The following is a 24804-nucleotide window of genomic DNA, read 5'->3' on the forward strand; positions in this document are numbered from 1 at the left end:
CGAGGGACGTTCATAAAGTGATAATTTTTGCCTTTTACTTGCAAGCTTGTTTCATGAATTTGCTCTGTGGGGAAGCATTTGGTCCTTAAGCTATCGGATTGGTACACATTCCGCACGTAGTAATTCTGCGTAACACCGCTAGAGGACCAGAAAACCAAGATGGCGCAGCCCGTGGAGCCAACTGAAGTTCGAGGTGTGATTCGCTTTTTGTTTTTGAAAGGAAGAATTGCAAAAGAAATCTACAATGAACTTGTTGCGGTGTACGCAGGGAATGCTCCATCATATGACACAGTGGTAAGGTGGCGTAGAGGGTTTCAGTGTGGTGCGACAAGTCTGCAAGATGACGAATGCAGCGGGCGGCCTTATCTCTCGGAGGAAGCCGAAATTGTGAAGAAAGTGGAGTCCCTCGTGCTCGCAGACGTCATATTACCATTGCAGCCATCGTAATGGAGGCGAACATTAGATAGGAGTCAGTATTTAACATAATACATAACATGATAAGGACAGAAGGAGTGCACACAATGGCCGCGCCCATTCTGCTCAGGAGACGGTGACTCATGCAGACATTTTGTGTTTCGATATTCTCCTTCACCCTCTTTAATTCCCGGACCTCACACCCAGCGATTTCTTTCTCTTCTCAGAAATGAAGAAGCCCCTGTGACCGAGGCATTTCCATGATGATGGTGACGTCATTTCTGCGGTGATTGACTTCCTGGACAGTCAGACACAGGACTTCTACAAGAACGGCATCCCGAAGTTGGTACATCCATAAGAGAACTTTGTTATTCTTGGTGGAGTTTGTGTGAAGAAAGACTGATTCGTTGACAAACACTCCTGTGCTTTATCGTATTCTTTCTTGGCAATAATTATTACTTTATGAACGTCCCTCGTACTTGCCTAGACCTCTCGAGGAATTACACCCAACCGGGTGTAGGATGGATATTCAGATAAGAACATACAGAGAGAAAACATGTACGGAATGTCAAGTATGTTGTAAAGCTGTGGTGTAACATAAATATAGAATTACTTTTATTGTAATATGGTATAGTTCCACACTGCATTTGCTATTAATGCGACACATAAGTTGTACTCAAGCTTCATCAAGTATGGAGACATGTTGCTTCTTTTATTAGGTATACGAGTACTGCACCATCTAGTAGTCACCTTTTTAGTGATGGCTTAATGATAGATTTTGGCCGCATATTTTTTCATTGATTGATAGAATTAGTGTTTTAAGTCCACTTGATGCAAATTAAAGTTAATCGGGACTGAACCTACAGTTCAAAGTGGGATCCGAACCACATTCCACCGGGTATCGAACCCGGGACCCTTTGATTACAAGGTTAGGACGCTACCGCAATGCCATTGGGGACGCCCACATAGTATATTTTCATTGACAGAGAGATAGCAAAAGAAAGAGATAGTGAAAAAAGATATATGAGAGAGAGTAAGAGAAAGATGAAATATATATAACTATTCTGCATTTACGGACCAAATAGAGAATTAACACGAAAATATAATCATATTTTTTTCCATAACAACGATTTTAATTTAAACATCAACAATTTTATGCAATATGTCCAGATTCTACACTATATATTTGGTTATTTAACTGCGTATATTGAATGATAATGATTTTGTTCTAAAAACTGAAACAACAAATGTCATCTAATCGTGGATAGAATAAAACAATATAGTCACTTTTAATGCTAACATAACATGCCATGACAAATCTGAAAACCATAAATATTTATATCAATTTTAGTCATTTATTAGGATTGATTGTGGAGGAATGTTTATTATACTTGCTTGCTTTCTCCTGTTGAGTTGTTTGCGTTGCAAATGATTTCCACATCATGGAGACTGGCCTCGTATATAGAGCTTGATAACATGAAGTGCATGGTACACTGTACAAGAAAGGGAAATTATTGTTAAAATATGATTTTCTAATAGGTTTCTAAACTAGGTAATACTATATATTAGCCGTGCTAATGGGCATTCTTAATGTACATTTTACAAATGTAATGTAAAGTGCTATAAGAATATTGATTGAATGTAAGTCGAAAAGTACATGCTGTTATAATTCATGTGATTCCCACCAGGGTGCTTTGATTTCACCCCTTGAACCTCAAATGCTCTGCTTATCGGTGCTTTGTATCACTTCTTGAATTTTTAAATTCTCTTCTTGTTGGTGCATTTCCTTCACCTCTCGAATCTCAAATAATTTGCTTATCGGTGCTTTTGTTTCACCACTTGAATATGTCTGCTTATTGATGCTTTTGTTATACTTCTTGAATCTGTCTGTTTATTGGTGCTTATGTCTTACTTCTTGAATCTCCAATTCATTACCCATTGGTGTTTTTTTCTTATACTTCTTGAATCTATAATTCTCTGCCAATTGGTGCTTTTGTTTCGACTCCTGAATCTCTAATTCCCTGCCAATTGGTGCTTTTGTTTCGACTCCTGAATCTCTAATTCTCTGCCAATTGGTGCTTTTGTTTCGACTCCTGAATCTCTAATTCCCTGCCAATTGGTGCTTTTGTTTCGACTCCTGAATCTCTAATTCTCTGCCAATTGGTGCTTTTGTTTCGACTCCTGAATCTCTAATTCTCTGCCAATTGGTGCTTTTGTTTTGCTTCTTGAATCTCTAATTCCCTGCCAATTGGTGCTTTTGTTTCGACTCCTGAATATCTAATTCTCTGCCAATTGGTGCTTTTGTTTTGCTTCTTGAATCTCTAATTCCCTGCCAATTGGTGCTTTTGTTTCGACTCCTGAATCTCTAATTCTCTGCCAATTGGTGCTTTTGTCTCGACTCCTGAATCTCTAATTCTCTGCCAATTGGTGCTTTTGTTTCGACTCATGAATCTCTAATTCTCTGCCAATTGGTGCTTTTGTTTTGCTTCTTGAATCTCTAATTCCCTGCCAATTGGTGCTTTTGTCTCGACTCCTGAATCTCTAATTCTCTGCCAATTGGTGCTTTTGTTTCGACTCCTGAATCTCTAATTCTCTGCCAATTGCTGCTTTTGTTTCGACTCCTGAATCTCTAATTCTCTGCCAATTGGTGCTTTTGTTTTGATTCTTGAATCTCTAATTCCCTGCCAATTGCTGCTTTTGTTTCGACTCCTGAATCTCTAATTCCCTGCCAATTGGTGCTTTTGTTTTGCTTCTTGAATCTCTAATTCCCTGCCAATTGGTGCTTTTGTTTCGACTCCTGAATCTCTAATTCTCTGCCAATTGGTGCTTTTGTTTTGCTTCTTGAATCTCTAATTCCCTGCCAATTGGTGCTTTTGTTTCGACTCCTGAATATCTAATTCTCTGCCAATTGGGGCTTTTGTTTTGCTTCTTGAATCTCTAATTCCCTGCCAATTGGTGCTATTGTTTCGACTCCTGAATCTCTAATTCCCTGCCAATTGGTGCTTTTGTTTCGACTCCTGAATCTCTAATTCTCTGCCAATTGGTGCTTTTGTTTCGACTCCTGAATCTCTAATTCTCTGCCAATTGGTGCTTTTGTTTCGACTCCTGAATCTCTAATTCTCTGCCAATTGGTGCTTTTGTTTTGCTTCTTGAATCTCTAATTCCCTGCCAATTGGTGCTTTTGTTTCGACTCCTGAATCTCTAATCCTCTGCCAATTGGTGCTTTTGTTTTGCTTCTTGAATCTCTAATTCCCTGCCAATTGGTGCTTTTGTTTCGACTCCTGAATCTCTAATTCCCTGCCAATTGGTGCTTTTGTTTCGACTCCTGAATCTCTAATTTTCTGCCAATTGGTGCTTTTGTTTCGACTCCTGAATCTCTAATTCCCTGCCAATTGGTGCTTTTGTTTCGACTCCTGAATCTCTAATTCTCTGCCAATTGGTGCTTTTGTTTTGCTTCTTGAATCTCTAATTCTCTGCCAATTGGTGCTTTTGTTTCGACTCCTGAATCTCTAATTCCCTACCAATTGGTGCTTTTGTTTCGACTCCTGAATCTCTAATTCTCTGCCAATTGGTGCTTTTGTTTTGCTTCTTGAATCTCTAATTCCCTGCCAATTGGTGCTTTTGTTTCGACTCCTGAATCTCTAATTCTCTGCCAATTGGTGCTTTTGTTTTGCTTCTTGAATCTCTAATTCCCTGCCAATTGGTGCTTTTGTTTCGACTCCTGAATATCTAATTCTCTGCCAATTGGTGCTTTTGTTTTGCTTCTTGAATCTCTAATTCCCTGCCAATTGGTGCTTTTGTTTCGACTCCTGAATCTCTAATTCTCTGCCAATGGGTGCTTTTGTTTTGCTTCTTGAATCTCTAATTCCCTGCCAATTGGTGCTTTTGTTTCGACTCCTGAATCTCTAATTCCCTGCCAATTGGTGCTTTTGTTTCGACTCCTGAATCTCTAATTCTCTGCCAATTGGTGCTTTTGTTTCGACTCCTGAATCTCTAATTCTCTGCCAATTGGTGCTTTTGTTTCGACTCCTGAATCTCTAATTCTCTGCCAATTGGTGATTTTGTTTCGACTCCTGAATCTCTAATTCTCTGCCAATTGGTGCTTTTGTTTCGACTCCTGAATCTCTAATTCTCTGCCAATTGGTGATTTTGTTTCGACTCCTGAATCTCAAACTCTCTACTTATTTTAACTTTTGTTTCACTTCTTCAATCTTAAATTTCGGAAAACAGATTGATTGAGTATCATGATGGACATTTTGCCTACCGTTGGCTGTACAATGATGTTTTGGTAGATACTGTGAACAATTGTGGAAGAAACACTTTCAACTAAGTAATGTCGGCACCAAGAGGGGCCCAGGTTTGCTACACCCAGTTCATAAAAACGGCTGTCCTTACCCTCGCTCTCCTATTTTTTTCTTTTTAAAAAATTACTTACAATTATGTATTAACTTTGGAATTCTGAGAAATAATTTGTGCTTCTGCCATTCAATCCACTTTTGATACTGCTTTTCTGAAATTTTCTTGGCGTCATTACCCTCTAATTAAACTCTCCTCCTGAGTTTACTAATATTAATGTGCGCATAAATACATTATCTGGACTTTGCTTTATTTACAGTATACGTAGAGATAGGTGAGATTTTGGGGTAGGAGGATTGGCAGATATGTCTAAAGAACAACAAAAGTGTAATGTACAGTGACGGCGATTAGGGGGGCGAGGGGGTCAGTTCCCCCCCCCCCCCACTTTTCGCCACTCTTGCCCCCGAACTATGATAAACCTTATCTACAAAGGAAAATATTCTGTCTTTGCCCCCATTTTTGGCACCTTGCCCGCCCCCGGTTTTGGAACCCAATCGCCGCCACTGGTAATGTACTAACATTACTCTACTTCTAGTGGTATTAACTCAGTATAAAATTATATATAGCTTACCGTATGTCCAAAACCATATGTAGCTACTCGTAAAAAATGTGCTGGAATCGGATTTATACGTGAATATCCTCATAGGAAGTATTCACGAAAGAATATTAATGCGATTTTATTTACATTTAATTAAACAAATCTTACAAGAAAACAAACACATCTTGCATTATCCACTAATATTTAGAATGGTTTTGCTTCGTTTTCCCCATAATTTTTAGGAGACACTAAGGGTTAAAGTACTCACCCTTTCTTGTAGAGTTAAGCTGTCTTCCGGAAATGGGATAGGTTCCTCCGGAAGTAGCATGTCGGCTATGACACTGTATTTCGCGTACTGCTCACCAGATGGCAGATACGGAAGCGTGCCTTCTGATGGGACAATATTAGGGTCTTTTCGAATGCCGTCGAATCGAAATCTGAAAATTTATTGTAAAGGTAAAAAAGTGGACGTACATAGTTATATTCTAATGTTATTTATGAACCAGTAACTTAAACTGAAATACTTTGTTTAGTTTGAATATTGTCGATGCATATTTATTTTGTTTATTATTGTAGCCTATAGCTAGGATAGAGAATCGATTAGTTATAACCATTAAACTATGTTTTATATATAGTTCAATGGTTAGAACTGTCCCGCGCAACTAGAGGAAAATGGGGAAAGGAGAAACTTTCTCATTCTGATCGAAAGGGTGATAAGTGTCTGGGCTTGCCGGGAATGAGTGCTGCTCGACAAAGAATTAAGTTTTGTTCGTCACAAAGCTGTAAACAGCAGTTAAGTGACTCTTTCAAGACCCGTAAATTTAACTTATGAAGCCAGACATGCGCGCCGACTACGTGGGTGCTCCGGGGCTCAAGCACCCACATAAATAATCTTGTGGGTGCGGCGCACCCACAAGATTTTTAGTTTGATAAAAACAAAATAAAATAAATATTTCTCACTTGCCATTATCAAAAAATAATAAGCAATTAAAACATTGAGATGGGACAGACTTTGATAAAGACAAGCTAACATTGGACAGGGACATGTTTCTAGATGTGTGCAGAACGAACAAAGAAAAAGTGGCCAACTTGTCAGACATTACAAATATTTCAAGTAGAGAAAACAGTGGTCCCATGCGTGAAATGATCACAGAATTTGTGAAGTTTGTACGGGTGATTTTAACTATACCTGTTACTTCTTGTACCTCTGAGCGGTCATTTTCAGCACTTAGACGATTGAAAACTTTTTTGCGTCAACAATGACCCAAAAAAGATTGAATGATTTGGCAATTTTGCATGTTCATAAAGAAATGACTAAAAATATTGACATTACCAAAATTGCAAACAAATTCAGAAGTGCAAATGACGTAAGAAGGAATGTGTTTTATATTGAAAGTTAACATGCCATGATTATTATTATTATTATTATTATTATTATTATTTGGTACATAAAGTTAGTCATTTTGTAGTTTCTGTTCACAACAAAATCCTTGCATAGTTCATTCTGCAATACAATTAAAATTATTTGCATTTATGCAGATTTCTTCATTTTAATTTGTATGAATGTGGTATTTTCTTTTAGGAACGTGTTGATAATATCATTGCCTCTTGCAATCATTGTGCATGTAAGTTGTTTAAAGTATACAATACTTGATAATTACAGATCTATCCGCCATTGATATGCACCCACAGAAATTTTGGAAAGTCGGCGCCCTTGAAGCCAGAGGCCCTGGGTTTGAATCCTGGGTAGGGCATGGCTGTGAATATGTCTCACTGTCCATCATTTTATCGTGACCAAGAAAATATAATATAATAAAAATAATTAATTCTATCATATAATAAAAACACAACACAATTAAGCAAGGCTAATAAATATGCAAATAGGCTAATCGGATCTGAATCTATAATTATCTAGGTCCCGAAAGCGACAAAAAAATTATTCGACCTCGACCTCAACCACAAGAATCAACATAACGATTAAACAAATTATCTATTCTCTGTCAGCTGCAAGCATGTAGTAAATGTAAACAACTACACGTGGCTTGTAAGAAATCCTATTGGTTGTTCCAATGGCAGCTGTGCATAAGAATATAGTGCATATGATAACCACTCAACGTGTCTGCTATATTCAGGTTGTGGGATCATATGTTATAAGTAGGCCTCGGATTTTAGTTTTTTAACCTATTTTTCTTTTGTAGGTAAATAAGAAATAACATGTTACGTCAGAGTTTCATTAAAAATGCAACTAATGGAGATTTATAGTACCTAAAATAACCTATTCTGCTTGTTAGAACATATTTTAGGTTTATGTGCCTTTTTTAGATCTTATATATATAAACTTGCTGATTACCCGCCGTTGCCCGGGTATTTATTTATCCCAATCTTGTATTAGACAGGGAAATAATGAATTCTAACTATAGTGTAAAATGTAACTAATTTTAAATGTGATTGCGAATTTCACCAATTAGCTATGGATTCGACACTAATCTAGGTCATTTGTGGTATTTTTATTTTTCACCCCCTTTCACCCCCCCTCCCCCCCCCATGCCGATAGGTGATGAACTTGGAGTTGAACCGCATTAGGAGTGTCACGATAACTATGGATTCCATTCGCAACACAGCCTGAATGTTAGACAACCCGATAAACACTATCGTTGTGCGGATTGCATAGAGTCACGGATGTCTGTTTGTGCGGAATTTAATATCGGTGGTTCTCGATTATTTTTACATGTCAACCCTTCCCACCCCACTCCTATAGGTGCCAGGGGTGTCTTACTCCCACAGTATTTATTTCCAGATTGCAAGTGATACGCGTACCAAGTTTGGTTAAAATTGCTCCAGGCGTTCGAGAGTTATGCAGGCACAAACAAATATACACACCCACACCCTCACACACACATACATCCATTTTATATATATAGATTAAGGTTTTTCAGGATTTTTATATCACACAGAAGTACTTGCTCGGTTTAGTACCGAAAAAATTCAATGACTAACGTGTTTGAAGCATACTTTCTGTCTATTTCCCTCCCTTCAAGTCCATGATGCTCTTTCAAAGCTCTAAACTAAGCAAAAATGTTTAGCGCCACTTTTACCTGCACGGTCAAAAGTACAAACTTCTGATCCGTGTGGTCTCGCTCACTTGCGTCAGTTCGGTGCTTTGTGGCATTCACGCCTTGCGAAGTAACGTTTCAGCATTCAAATTTGCACCACTGATTATGTTTCTGTTGAAAGATCATTTTCTGCATATAAGATGATCCTCAGAGACAAAAGGCGGAGTTTGTGGATAACATGAAAAAGATTGCTATGTATTCAGGGTGACCACTTTAGAAACGTGATAAAATTCAAGTATAATTCCCGGTTTTCAAAAGGAACTTTCCAAAAATTCAAGGGTGCCAGCAGATGTTTTAAAATTCCTTACGTTTCCATTGAAATTTTGTTTTTACCGATTGTACCTAATCAACATTTTTCAGGTATTTTGAACCATTTTAAAGATTTTTGGAACATATTTTACTTCAGGAATTCTTCAGCCTAATTTGAGATTTCTAGAACCTATTTTAGGATTTTTAGAGCCCATTTTAGGAACTTGAAAGCACACTTTTTAGAGCCCATTTTAGGAACTTGAAAGCACACTTTTTAGAGCCCATTTTAGGAACTTGAAAGCACACTTTTTAGAGCCCATTTTAGGAACTTGAAAGCACACTTTTTAGAGCCCATTTTAGGAACTTGAAAGCACACTTTTTAGAACCCATTTTAGGAACTTGAAAGCACACTTTTTAGAACCCGTTTTAGGAACTTGAAAGCACACTTTTTAGAACCCATTTTAGGAACTTGAAAGCACACTTTTTAGAGCCCGTTTTAGGAACTTGAAAGCACACTTTTTAGAACCCGTTTTAGGAACTTGAAAGCACACTTTTTAGAGCCCATTTTAGGAACTTGAAAGCACACTTTTTAGAGCCCATTTTAGGAACTTGAAAGCACACTTTTTAGAGCCCATTTTAGGAACTTGAAAGCACACTTTTTTAGAGCCCATTTTAGGAACTTGAAAGCACACTTTTTAGAGCCCATTTTAGGAACTTGAAAGCACACATTTTAGAACCTAAAAATCCGAGGTCTGTGCAGCCAATATATTCATAACACCAGAATCTACACATTTCTCAAAGTCACGTGGTTTTGTTTACATTAACTTCGTTTCTACAGTGGATGTAGATTAGTCTATAGCGTCTTGGGTTGGACCGAATTATTTACAGATAAGCCTTTTTAAGGATGTAAAACAAAAGTCACCTTCCTACCTTTGAAGAATCATTGTTGTGAAGGTAGAGATGTCCAGGTTCCTCTGATCGTAGTCTTCCACTTTCCTCAGGAGTTCTACGAGCGTTGCCATGGAGATCGGTAGCCTGGGTTCTTGCCCCAGGAAGAGCATTTGCTCCTTGTAGCATTCCTCCAGGTGTTCTGGTAAGTGCGTCGACAGCTTGGCCAGCTCATCCTCTTCAGAGGGCGACACAGCCAGGATACCTGCCAATGAGGACGAGGAATACAATAATATACCCTGTCCCACATATCTCTGGAGCGAGGCAGTACACGCTGCTGGATAGGCTCCAGTAGCTTTTCCCCTCCACGCAATCTCCTTCCCCCTTTCATTGGTGGAGCCGTCTCGCGTCACTACTTGCGCAGAGACTTGTTTTCTTTCCTTTGCTCCAGAGATAAGCAAGACAGAGTGTAGTCTCCAATAGAAAAGTTTATCGAGGGGCGGAGAGTGAAAATCGAAACCCTGTGTCCTTAAGAAAGATATAGTGGCGTGATGTGTAATGAAAGCAAGGTTCAGTAATTTTCCCCATGAGGAAAGTCATATGGAAAAGCAGCCGGACAAGACGTCACTGTAATACCCACATGAAACACGTTCTACCTGTACTTAATCATCATAACGTAACAATCTGTAGAATCTTTGAAATGTAAAATACAACGAACTCCAAATCCCAAACATTTCTCCACCACCTTTCCAGACAGGAAACATTTAAGGAATGTCTTGTCGGACATTGCCAGGCTTCTTTGATCGCCATTGTTGTAAACAGGCGTAAAGAAATCGCAATCATGGAAGATTGGATTGGATTGATTTGGTGTCTTAAGCCCACTTTATGCACAGTAAGGCTAATCGGGACTGGAACTACAGTTTAAAGTGGGATCCGAACCACTATGTGCCTCCACCAAGTATCGAACCCGGGACCCCTTGATTACAAGGCATTGCTCCACCAGGGAAGCCCTCCAATCATGGAAGAGACTACAGGTCTAACTCCTGCAGTTCTTTAGTAAAATCGATCTGAATAAATATCTGAGGAGAGAGAGAGGTCAGTGGTCAGTTCTAAACGAGAAGTCGGAGGGTGCAGAAGTACGAGCTAGAAGTCTAGGAGAAGGGGAGTGAAGTCTGGGCTTGCACTACAAAAGACACCTTGTTTATTAACTACTCCGTGGTTCGACACCTCGAGGGAACCTTTCCACACAGTGAAAAAAAGGTATTTTCAGTCACCATGCTGATCCAGTCTGTAGGGGTTTAAACTCAAGTGTTGTGTTTTGCCATTTAAGTGTATGAATGTTACCTCTCTCACCTTACCATCAAGCTCACCATGAGTAGCGAGTCGCTCCATACTCAAGGATGAATGATCAGTGAGCTACATCACCCGGTTCGATCCCACATGGCGAGATGATTGGGCTTTTCATCCATTTTACGGAAATGCGATGAAAAAGTACTATGTTACGATAAATTCTTAACATGGTAAGATGGAGGTAACTGCACAGCACCTGCACTGTCTATAATGTAATAAATAAAAACAACCGTAGTATTTCACTGCTAAGCTTAAAGCTATGTGTGAAGCGCACCTGTACTGCACCAGAAATGGTGCTAATATTAAAAAGCTACTTCATTGCAGAACCTCTGCTCGCCAATCTTCGTTTATTTGCATGGAACCCAAAACTTGGAATGGATTTACAAATGAAGTAGAATTACAGAAGTACAGTCACGGGCAATAAAAGTGAGACACCTTGATACTGAAAGGCTCACTTCTCTGTTATGTTTGTTGCCTAAGTCTAAGGCAGTGATAGAAGTTGCCAATGAAAAACATGCTATTAAGATCCACTTATTATTTGAATTTAAAATTTTGGGTGCGTCAGTACGTAGGCTATTTTACACCCATCACTTTATACGGGGTCCAGCCCCTTATCAGAACTAAAGTAACATAACTGTAATGTCGTGTCGTAACTAAAATATTAAATATGACCGGTTAAAAGCTGAGGCTGTTAAGAGGCACTCAGCACACATAAGGACAAAACACAGGACAACACACACAATTAAACTGGCCATAGTACCAGTCGCTAGAGCCTCGCTCGTCTGCAAAATGCAGTCCAGGGTGTACTACGTGGAAGTGAGGTTGACAATTGGGTGTACTACGTGGAAGGTCACTCTTTACACCCCAAGATCCACTCATCGCCTTAGAGTTAGGCAACACACACAACGCCTAGCAGAGAAGTGAGCATTTCAGGGTCTAGGTGTCCTATTTTATTGCCGGTGACTGTACAACGCTTTAGCATTATACAGGGTGATTCAGAATTCCTATTACACACTTCTAGGCGTTGTAGAGGGGACTTAGTAGATCAAGTTTTTATAAGGAACCCATGTCCGGAAACGTACCGTTTTGGTACTACACAGATGACAAGATCATATAATTTAACATCTCCCGCTTCACGGTAGGCAACCCACATTGACGGATGGCAAAGTCTTCAGTCACCTGATGCCATGTGTGCTCCTTCCAACGTCCTCTGTTTACAATCCGGTGTGCTTGGACCTTCGCGTCAGTTGCTATTCAGTCGTTGCGGAAGACAGTACAGTGTGGTTGAATACACGTTTGCAGAGAACACCGACATGTTGTTAATTTACGGCGAAGCTGGACGTAATGGTAGAGCTGCGCAACGTCTGTTTGCAGAGAGTTTTCCGCATCATGTCACTACATCACATACCATTTTTGCCCGATTAGAGCAACAGCTGCGAGAAACAGGTAACTTCAAAGTTAACAGGGGCGACTGTGGTGCTCCACGGACATGCCGCGCTCTCGACATTGAAGAGGAGGTCCTTCATCGAACTGACGAGAAGCCGTCGACAAGTACTCGCACCATTGCATGTCACATGAATGTGTCTCAGAGCAGCGTCTGGCGTATTCTTCATGACCAGCAGCTTCAGCCATACCACCTCCAGAGGGTACAGGCAGATTTTGTACCATGTGTCAATTACTGTGCATGGTTTCTACACTGTTCTGTGAAAGTTCCCGAGTTTCCTCGGCTTGTTCTATTTACGGATGAAGCGCATTTCACCAGGGAAAGTGTTTTCAACAGTCGTAACAGCCACATTTGGGATGACGAAAATCCTTGTGCCATACATTCTCATGGATTTCAGCAACGGTTTGGGATCAATGTATGGACTGGTATCATCGATGGTCGTCTGATTGGGCCGTACGTTCTTCCGGGCCGCCTAACGGGTCCGAGGTACTTGACCTTCCTGCAAGAAGTATTCGCAATTCTTGGAAGATGTGCCGCTGAACATTCGCAATCACATGTGGTTCCAACATGATGGTGCACCAGCACACTTTTCCCATGACGTCCGACAACATCTCAATCAAACATACGGGGACAGGTGGATAGGTCTCGGTGGACCAACTCGTTGGCCGCCACAATCGCCGGATCTAACTCCTCTTGACTTTTTCGTATGGGGCCACATGAAGAGTCTTGTTTATGAGACTCCTGTAGTGTCGGAGAAAGACCTTGTTGCAAGAGTTCTGGCTGCAGCAGACACGATTCAGCACACACCAGGTGTTTTTGAGCGTGTGTACGCAAACATCCTTCGGAGGTACACTGTGTGCAACGAACTTCAGCGTCGCCACATCGAGCCGCTCTTGTACTGACGCGGATAAAGCGGGAGATGTGAAATTATGTGATCTTGTCATCTGTGTAGTACAAAAACTGTACGTTTTCGGACATGGGTTCCTTATCAAAACTTGTTCTACTAAGTCCCCTCTACAACCCCTAGAAGTGTGTAATAGGAATTCTGAATCACCCTGTATGACTCTCTGATTGATGATCAGAGACTACATTCGACGAAAGCTGGAAGCTTTTGTGTAACTATCTTAACTTCAACTGTACTGGGATTAAGGATTAATAATTATTATTTTTGTCATTCATTTGTACATCCCCCCCCACACACACTGAATATATTTTATCCATTTTCTTTTGTTATTTCTTTGTTTAACAGTTATTTTATAAACGTTTTTGTTATTTTCATTCATGTAGTGTTTTATAGTTTTCTGCACAATCATGCACTGTCCTATATATTTTTTTCTTTGATGGGGTTAAGTGGAAGACCGGCATTTGCTGCACCTTGTCCAAGAATATAGACAAAGCCAAATCATGAAACAAGAATTAAGTCACTACTTACCGTTGATAACGTAAGCAAGGCAGATGACAGCGTGGATATTCATTATTTGTCACCCTGAAAGACAGACACGAAACAAGTTCAATTTATATTCTGCATAATCTCTCACGTGTGTATATTGTTTGTGTTTTTCATACCCACTCCTCTGCTTCTAAGAAGTCTAAAGCTGCACTTTACCGAGTTGCAAATGAGGCTATATTTGTAAAGAAAAAACAACCAAAAAGGCTTTAGTTTACAGCCTTTTTTTTTGTTTCTTAAAAGATATATATTGTTTATGGCAATAGTGACGACTTCATATATCTTTAGAGGAGCAAGAATGACAAACTACTTATATATATATATATATATATATATATATATATATATATATATATATATACATACATATATATATATACACACACACACACACACACACACACACATACATACATACAGTCAGTCACAAGAAAATTGACCCACTTAAAACTTGCATGTTTAGCTTGATTGAATTCGTGATTTTTATCCATCCTGTATGCGACCATGGCCCACCCTTGCTTATGTCCGGTTCAGAGACTCGGAACAAAAGAAATTATTTTCTATATCGTCCTGTTGCCAGAAGATTACATAATTCATAGCGGAGCACAAACGCAGTGGTGCTATTTCTTGTGACGGACTATATATGTATGTATGTGTATATATATGTATGTGTATATATATGTATGTGTATATATATATATATATATATATATATATATATATATATATATATGTGTGTGTGTGTGTGTGTGTGTGTGTGTGTGTGTGTGTGTGTATATATAATATATGAAGTCAGTGGCGCCTTGTAATCACACATTCGCAATTATCTCGAAAACGGTTCGTTTGCGGACCCTTTACTCAGACTTTTTTGCTTCTATTATCGTGTACTTTCAGCTGTGTCAGTTTGCGTTATTACTTATGATACACCCTGTATATATTATCTCCATAGCGTCGTCACATTGTAATGAACGGGACCCGGATTCGATACCCGGTGGAGGCACATAGTGGTTCGGATCCCACTTTAAACTGTAGGTCCAGTCCCGATTAGCTTTACTGTGCATAAAGTGGACTTAAAACACCAAATCAACCAACCAACCATACATTACCTCCACACCACTGAAAGGAATTATCCTTTGCTACTCTAACAGTCATCAAGAAACTTGGATACACTGCAATGAGCTTTCTCACATTGTACTAAAAGTTAAAGTAAAATATTAACCTTAATAGAAGTTTTATTTCTTGTGTAACGGATTTACAAGATATAATATTTTTGATTAAGCCATAAAAATCGGAGAAGAGAAAATGAAGTATTCAACATGCAATTCAATATGGCAGCCCAATTCCACTAAATATCAAAATTGATTGCACTAACAATTCATATTCTTATCATTTTCATTTTTGTGAACTCACAATTTACCTACAATAATATTGAGCAACTGGTAATGCTACTACAGTCACGGACACTTCTGGGTTGTAATGACCCCATTAAAAGTCAATTAGGTTGTTACAACCCAGAAGTGTCCGTGACTGTACAAGCGCGATGGGCAAGGGGGACTCGTTCTAGTGGATACGCATTACATAGTTGTGGTGTTACCTTTGCTTTAAACTGTAGGTCCAGTCCCGATCAACCTATTTGAGCATAACGTGGACTTAATCAAACTTGGCGCTCCAGAATTTTCTTCCAGTTCTTAACGCAATCTCAGGCCAGGATTTTTGACTCCACACAATGTATTGCAGTTGATTTATAAAACCCTAATTTCAATAACTAAGATTTTTACACTAAATTTTCATTTCGTGTATGTCAGTATGCGAGGGTGATCCAAAAGTACTCGGACACTTATAAGCCAATCTTCTATTTAACTAATCATAAAAATACTAACTAACGAAGTACTGTTGACTCATGGTCTATACAGAAGTACATTTTTATCTCGCACGCTTTGATTTAAGCTATTGCAAGTGTTTGTGAATCTCTAGATTAAGCGCATAGTTGGCTCATAAAATAAGTCATATCTAGTGTAAACAAGTCTTAGCATGCAATTAGTTGGACATTGCAACACCCTGCAACCCCTAGTCTCTCAACCGTTCAACGTTCTTTACTCCTTAGACTACCGAATCAGGTCAACAACATCTCAAACAAAGTGGATATATTCAGTTCAAATTCGTGTTTTATCGCCAACGTAGGAAGAATTGTACATAGGTAACAGTGGCGTATAGTAAATCCAACACCTGGACTACCTCACTATGACACGCGGTCCTATGCTATGGAGGAAGGGAGAACAAGGTCGCCTAAACTCACCGATATAATTGGTTAGACACATCAAATGTGCTCCCTCTTGACGTCTTCAAGGCAGCCAACTCCTAAGAATTCAGGTTGCCAACTCCTAACAATTCAGATTCCCAACTTCAGAATCGCCGTATCGTCTTATTGAAATAAGTAAGTTTATTCCCAATTGTGAATAAAAATAATCGATTTTTTCCTTCTGTATTTCACCTTCTAGGCTTGATGCCCCTGGGTAATATTATTGTGAAGCTGATCTCGGTTTACCTTTGTTTTTTTGTATTGTCTTTTTAACACTAGTCTACTGTTTTACCATCATTCCTTTCCGGTTTAAAATCGCTTCCGCTGTACTGAGAATTTCAATAAATAAATACATTTACACTTCTCACAACTACTCAGCTACTCACGCTTATAAACCAATCTTCTATTTGTCAAAACATGCAAATAATAGCTGACGATACTGTTGAATCTGGTCTACACAAGAAAAACATATTTACTTCGCACACTTTGTTCTAAGTTGTTGCAAGAGTTTATGTGTGTATGAATCAAGTACATAGAAAGTTGACTCATACAATAACTCAGATACAGTGCTAAAACTTAACTCTGAACGACTACTTAGCACACAATACTAGTTGGACATTTTAACGACTACTCACAACTTCTTAGCCAAGCTCCTGTGAAGTCCATGTCTACCCACTGTAGTTGCAAATTCCGTTGAATTGGGTCTTAGAACTTTCTTCTAATCTTGTTATGCCGACAAGCTTTCCATTAGGTTCCATATGTGCAGGTCGATACTGATGATACGATGTACTCACCTTATCTTATCTACTTCCTTGGTGACGAAATGTGATTAAACACGGCCATTATATGCGCAATGACGCTTGCATATTTCTCCTTATCTCTGTAGCAAGGCAGAGAGGGGAAGGGAGATAGATAACAAGCTGTATTTGATAAATGAGGACTCGTTAAAGTTTCTTTCACTGAAGTCGTTGCAGGTTCTGTCTACCTGTGACCTCATTGTTAATATTTTAATGACCATATTGCCTCTATGTACAGTATATAGCCAAAAGTCACCTGACCCATTGATGTTTATTCCAATGACACCATCCAGGTAACTAATAAGATGTCGGACCTCCCTTCGCTATTATTACAGCATTTAATCTTCGGGGCAAGCTTACCACTAGGTTATGGTATATTGCTGGTGGATTTATTTTCCATTCGTCCTGTAGCCTCGTGAATAGTTCATGCGTGGTTTTCGGTCGAGTGGGTCTGGCATGCAACCAACGTTCCAGTTCGCCCGAAAGATGTTCTATGGGGTTTAAGTCGGGCCTTTGAGCAGGCCAGCTAATCACATCCAGCTGATCGTCCTCAAACCACGATGCAATGGACGCTGATTAATGGACAGGGGCATTATCGTGCTGATAGATAAAAGGGCCCATTCCAAACTGTTGTCACAGTGTAGTCAGCTATTGGCTAAAATGTCCTCATAAACATCACTGTACATGTTGCCATTGAACAAAACTAATTGCGTGAACCCAAACCAGGAAAGAAACAGCCGCAGACCATGTCACTACCGCCACGTTCACTTGGGTGTCCGGTGACTTTTTGCTATGTAGTGTATATATCTAAAGCTGTACTTTCGCAGCTATAGATTAGCTAGTAAATGAAATTAGTTAGCAAATGAAATTGGCTGAATAGTGTGGCAGTGCCCTCTTCGGACAAGACCAGCAGACACATTTTATTCAAACTAGATGTTTATTATTTTCCTTTCTAATTCGAAAACTCAAATTCCAAGCGGTTCCAGTATATTATGTGATTCCCTTGAATTTAGCCCCAAAACTCCCATACACACAGCGTTGCCAACTGTAAGCTCCTGACCGTACGTGTACGGTAATTTCATACCGTTCACGTATGCGAAATCATTGAAGACTGGTGAGGGGGAGAAATATCATAATCTACATACATATATAGTTATTAAATATAAAATAAATTACTAAAGATGTCAATAAATTACAAAGTGGTTGAAACAGTTGTATCTATTATGTAGGTATGCACAAGAAAAGTAAAAGAAGAATGCAAGACAAATAGACAGCAAAACTATACAAAAACTATTAATTTGTTTGAATTGTTGGAAATAGTTTTTGTTTAGTTTTTGCTTTCTAATAATATAAAGCAATTCGATTTCTTACTTCTATTTGTCTTGCATTCTTGTTTAACTTTTGCTGTGCATATATTTTATTCGTGTAGATCTCTTGAAGTGTGTTATTTCAATTTTATCCTTAGTAAAGCATATTTGAAGTAAAAACAAATTGTTAATCTTTTGTTGTTATTACATAAACTCTCCTCTGGAGAATTTCGGTGGTGAGGATTTTTGAGGCCAAGATTGTTGGTGGAGGGAATTCCCCCAGTCTTCCCCAGGGTTTCGCAATAATGGAATTAGCAGTGATATGGCAATATCTATTCTTGTATTGTGAATGATTGATTTGGTTTATTTTACGTTGCTCTTCTGCCACTTTTGCTGATAACGAAGATGATGATGGGTGATAATATGATTCAATTGATGAAGGGACAATCACAAAGGACACCCATGCTCCAACCAGGATTCGAACCCTGCCGTCGTAGTATTGTGAATGAGAATCCAAAATTACCACCAACTTCAAGAAACGCCAATAATGGAATTCTTTGAACCTAAAAAAACTTTAAAACTAGGAAACAATTGTCGTTTTGCACATAACAAAAATTGTAACAATCAGTAATATAGCACATAATCCTCAAAATATATCGAACATACTTCACAATTCAAGTTATTTGCTTCCTGATAGCTTAAAGTTTTAATTTTTTTAAAATAGTCCACTTTTTGCACACATAGGCTAATGCGAAATGAATGTACAGTTTAAAGTATGATCCGAACCACTATGTGCCTCAAACAGGTATCGAACCCGGGATCCCTTGGATACAAGGCACGAACGTTATCACTACGCCATCGGGGAGGTTCTGTTTTCTGATAGCAATTTGCGAGGTCGATAGTGTAGTTCACCCTAAGGATCATGCTCGATAAATATACCTTCAATACACCACGCTCTTTGTGTGTGTTTGTGCGTACGTCTCTGTCTGGGTTCCCGCTCGGGCTTGGTTGTTTGTGAATGTCCATTCATCAATTTAATCATTTCATCACTCATCCCCATCTTAACAAATTAGCCAAGAGGCACAAAACGCGAAGTAAAATAAACTAAAGCAATCAAATCAAATCAAATATCAGTGTGGGTGTAAAGATGATGTACACTCAAGTGTAAGATTTTTGACAAGCTGAGAACTTGGCAATGTTGCATGCACATAAAGATTAACTGTTTTAAGGACGATATCAGATTTATTTTGGAGGGAAGAAACGTATACTATTGACGGAGATATGAGTTAGAATGTTTTACGAAGAAGAAAAATTTTCCCAAAACGGAATTGTAAGTTATGTATGGTAAATTTCGAGTAATTTTACCAACAGATGATTTCTAGAGAGGCTCAGAACGTAAATGCCTAACCTATATAGTTCAAGTCCTGATTCTAACGCCACTATACTCCAAAGAAAGTTTCGAAAAATCAGTTTCACTCTAACAACAGTATGCCAGTTCACGTGGAATCCAGTATATCCTCCCCTCAAACCTTTTCCACCAATAGCGCGCGTTTTTTGGAAGTCCACGTGGACTAAATGAGATATTGCCAATTCAGTGTCTTTACAGATTTCGCAACGTGATATTGCTGTTGTCTTTGCTATGTTGTGTTATTGTGTTGTGCTATTTTTATTATACAGGGTGGGGCAAAAAAATGTTACCACCGAAAGGGAAACATACACATTTAATATACCCCTTCAACCTGCGAACCAGAAATGTGAATACATTTGAGCATTGTGTCAATCATTGAGTCTATGACCCTTGAACACATGTCTTGCGGTATAGAGCGTATCACTGCCGAAATTCTTTGTTTAAGGTCTTGTATGTCTTTGTTGCGTAAACACGCTCCTTTACCATCCCCCATAACCAGAAATCGCACGGGCTGAGGTCTGGTGATCTTGCCGCCCATGGTAGTGGTCCACGCCGACCAATCCATCGTTAACCGAATGTCCTGTCGAGGTAACCACGAACATCCGCGTGATAGTGTGCAGGCGCACCGTCTTGTTGAAAGTAGCCACGTGCAAGTATGGCTAATGGAAGGTTCTTTACCACGTAATGAGTTAACATAGCCAAGTAGGAGGCGCCAGTGACAGTTGCAGTGTTAAAAAAATAGGGGCCCACTATTCCCAACTTTGAAACACCACACCATACGTTTATCTTCGGGGAGTCCCGTATGTGTTCCCTCATTACATGTGAATGTTTGGTAGCCCAAATCACACAGTTGTGTTTGTTAACGCGACCACTCACATGAAATGTTGCCTCGTCGGAGAAGAAAAACAGCACAGATGCATCGATTCTTGTCATTTCCACTAACAGTTCTGCCATTTTTACACGAGCGATGTTATCGGCGTCATGTGATATGGTTATAATCCCAACTCATGGTGCATGATTCGTCGAAGAGATCGTTGAGGAATTCCTGTTTCACATTTTAACCGAGAAAGTTACTTTTTTGGGCTATTCAACATGGCTTCTTGCACATTTATGACGTTGTGCTCACTTCTCACACTTCTGGGTCGTCCACTGTTCCCTTTGTAATTATTTGCCACCGAACCAGTTTGCTCAAATTTTTCATACACTCGCCGAATGGTTAATCTACTGGGGGGGTCTTTGTTATACCACATTCTAAACTTGTTTCTCACTACTGTGGGTGATTGATACACTTCCATCCATGCTGCGATCTTCCTTCGTTCCTCCATACCTAATCGTGTGGCCATATTTTATCTGAAAAGAAACAGGAAAACACCATATGAGTGGAAACAGGAAACGCCATATAAGTGGTAACATTATTTTGCCCCACCCTGTATAATGTGAAGACCTTGGTAGTGTTAGGCCGTCGCAGTTCGTGTTGGGTGTCTAGACACTGCAGGTAAAAGTGGTAACAGCACTTCTCAGAAAAACAGGTGCTGGCTCGAAACCACATACGCGTCCGGTCGTCTTCATCTCGAGCTATGTCAAAGATACCGAACTGGCGTTCGAATCAGGACTTCAACTATACCTCAGATGGTTTATCGTGGTACCGCTCCCGCCACTCGGTGGCGTGTCGTCTGCTTGAAGATCTTGTCAACCATCACGTGAGTGCTTTCAACCACTGACAAGAGACAGCTGGAGACAGCATGTTCTTTGTTCTATACCAGCCAGATTGATTGATTAACTTCCTTTATTTTACTTCGCTTTTTGTGCCAGTTTTGGCAAATTTGCGAAGATATGCTGAAATTGGTGAATGGACACTCACAAACATCCATGCCCAGGCCGGGATTCGAACCCTGGACCACTGGCGTCGTAGCGCGCTGTGCAAGCCACTCAGCCACGCGGGCTCTACCAGCCATAGCTCTCCCACTTCCGTTTGAGAAGGGAATACGAACAATTGTTTGCCGCATTCACGGGAGGGAAAGGCAACAGACACAGGAAGCAGGTATGTCAGATACTGAGAGGAAAAGAATTTGACCTTTTAGAGTTTGATTAGATCAATTAGATTAGATTGATATTATTTTCTTGATGTTTCTAAAGCAGGGTTGGCAATTCAAAACAAAAATAAACAAAGAAACCAGTTTTGTTTTAAACAGTCTTTTAATGAAGTACAAAAGGACATGTTTCAAGCACTCTGTACACGATCAAATTGTCATTGAACGAGAGCATTCACGACTCAACAAAATCGACAATTGAAAGTCGTTGAACAGAGTTCATATTGGAGATCTTGAAAGGTCTGAAATTGCACCCGGTTCACGACCAAATAAAAATTTAACAAGTTCACCTTTTACCAAGAGGTGGCAGTGTGTACGGCATAAGAAATAATAGACGAGCGATTAGCTGTAACGAAGATAATGATTTTCTTTCCAACGGAAGATATACTGTATATTAGAAACTTGAAAGAAGTCTGATATTGATGTGTTTTCTCTGTATTATAGTCTAAATGTAATCTGAGACAACAGAAAAGGGTAACAGTATGGTATAGTGAAAACACATTTCTTCAAATTTACAGGAGAAATTACTTACGGAACTGAGTTTCTGTAGACTTTTGGAAGCTCGTGGAAGTGTTTTCTCCCTTCGTTCAACTTATTCGGCCGGTAAATCATGTATTTTTCGACATTAATGTATCTCCGATGCACGATAGCTATTGCCACCATTACCGTCGACTACGTGAATCAAATGTTCCGTGCGTTCAATTATGTAACCACCTATTAGTGTAGCAACCACTCGGTAGTTTTACAAGATGTGAGCGTTTTTTTTTTTTTTCAAATTTAATTTTCTATGTTTGCCTAACCTAACTGAACCTAACCTAACCTTCCGTGAATGGTTTGTGAATCAACTTTCGCTTAAAAACCTTCTGTGAATAGTTAGTGCAGCATTTTTCGGTTCATAAGTTTGGAAACACTGCATATCAGCTGACGATAGACAACGTGAGTCAAGATTTGCCCGCCATATTGTGTGTAACGAAAGCGAATTAGCAACGAACAATAAATACTTGTAATGTGAAAAATTACGCTTTTTTCAGTGAAAAAAAGCATAATCCCATGTTCAAAAATGTTCCGCTATGCATAAGAGGTAAGTACAAATGTAAATAATTAGGAAATAAAGGAGTGAAATGTGTTTTCACTATACCATACTGTTACCCAGAAAAAACAATTGAAGACAATGACAAAAATAATTTTATAAAATCTCGTTTCCACAGATAATGCATAGTAATTTTTCAATGGCTTGTTGCCTCACAGGTCTAACCTACCTATTTTTTTTGTACGATAAATTTCAACTCTTTTGTTTCATATGGGAAATCATTGAATAGCATATCCAGATGTCAGGGACACTTGATACTGCCCTCTGACACGACCAATGTTGCCAGTGAACCTCGTAATTTCGAAAAACATACCTATTTTATGAATATGCCATAATTAACCGTATAAATCGTCTCTAATGCATAAAATGGGCATATCGTTCTTTTTCAACTCGATTAATACCCACAAAAACAATCGATGCACATCGAAAATTATTACAAGTGACTCCACAGCTGTATTTTATCCATATTTGTTTTTACTTCGTACAAAAAGTTTTTACACCTTAGTAACTTTTTCCGCACAGCGAATGTTCATGTAGAGCATGATTTTCTTGTTTAATGCTTAAATAATATTCGCATAGACAAACTTAATACTCAGCAAAAGGTTCATTCTATTAGCTATTAAGATCATGGCGTAAGTTTTCAATATGTGAGAACATAATAATGAGAAATACTAAATTTTTATTTTTTCATAATTTTGTTTTATTGTGTCATGTAAGCACTGTACGCACCAACGAGAAAAATGTTACTGAGAAAAGTTGTTTGTTTTGTTGTCCTCTCTATACGCTTCTGTGGTCCATGGGCACCATTGAAATGACACCCTGTGTGTGTGTGTGTGTGTTATTGACTTAAACCTACTTGCTCCCTCAAAATTGATAATTGAAGACTGGCTTTCAAATGTCATCTAGTGACGGAGTGGTTAACACATCGCGCTACGACGCCAGGGGTCCCGGGTTCGAAACTTGGCCTGGATGTTTGTGAGTGTCCATTCATCAATTTCATCACATTTTCACCCATTCCCTTCTTCGCAAATTAGCCAAAAGTGGCACAAAAAGCGAAGTAAAATAAAGAAGAAAAATCAAATGTCATCTACGCAAACACTGTCACTATAGTTTCACTTTTTTTTTTTGCATCATGTGAACAGCCAATTAAGGGGTCTAGTGAGAGAGGGAGCTATACCACAAATCTTGAAAATTTTATTTTTTGCCATTTTCAGTCTTCTCCTACCATCTGTCATCTATCATGTGAACTACAACCATGTGGCATAGCTCCCGCTTGTTCTGCAGCAGAGTTTCTGAGTTCTTGAATACGTCCTCATCAGCATTTTGAGTGAGAGAAGGAGCTATGCCACTTACTGATGGTGCCTGCAATAGGAGTGGCAGAGGTTGTGTTGCAGTAACCGGTGCTAGATTTAATATCAGCCTTGAAGTTAAAAGATCTCATGGCAATAATGCCTTATATTCCTCCAGTTTTTCATGGTGTTTACCAAAAACTAAAATCCACAGAAACAATCGACAGTGAAGATCCTCCAGAAGACATACGAAGTTGTCTTTATGTAGATCATATGTAACCCTGTAAACATGATTTACACTCAGGCAAAAGTATTTAAGCCTTGTTCAAAGTATTTGATGTGCTAGATTGATTTTTCCACATCGGTATACTACAACAATATACCATACATGTTCATAATAAATGGTATTTATATTGAAATTCATATTTTTCCTTATGAATAATTTACCTAACAATATGTTCACAAAAAAATTACCCTTTGTTAGTAGTATAAAAGTACCTATTACTATCTCGATAAAGTATGAGCCCCCCTCAGGCAGATTTGGCTACACTTAAAACTAGCTCAAGATGTGCATATGAGCTTATTGCTCAAGTGTGGTACTCTGTCTAACCCAAGATTTTTGTAAAAATGCCCTCGGGAATTTCCCGTGAAAGTATGACCCCCCTCAGATTGATTTGCCTACACTTACAAAAGCTACATCTGTGAGATTGTTGTCCATAAGCCTG

General features: G+C 39.1%; 1 protein-coding gene across 2 annotated transcripts in view; it reads right to left on the reverse strand.

Annotated features, from left to right (window-relative positions):
• LOC145981676 (uncharacterized) overlaps positions 1–16865 on the reverse strand; it is a 47424-nt gene extending 30559 nt beyond the window's left edge. For both annotated transcript variants that reach the window (XM_083115059.1, XM_083115060.1), the window contains exons 1-5: positions 16734–16865; positions 13785–13838; positions 9601–9823; positions 5577–5745; positions 1810–1907 (exon numbers count right to left, since the gene is read on the reverse strand). In XM_083115059.1, the coding sequence (XP_082971185.1) occupies positions 1810–1907; positions 5577–5745; positions 9601–9823; positions 13785–13827 (533 nt within the window). In that variant the 5' untranslated portion in view covers positions 13828–13838; positions 16734–16865. The remainder of the gene's footprint in view (positions 1–1809; positions 1908–5576; positions 5746–9600; positions 9824–13784; positions 13839–16733) is intronic.
• Positions 16866–24804: the final 7939 nt, after the last annotated feature.

The sequence above is a fragment of the Lepisma saccharinum genome, chromosome 30 (genome assembly GCF_977018435.1).
Source record: "Lepisma saccharinum chromosome 30, izLepSacc3.1, whole genome shotgun sequence".
Lineage (NCBI taxonomy): Eukaryota > Metazoa > Arthropoda > Insecta > Zygentoma > Lepismatidae > Lepisma > Lepisma saccharinum.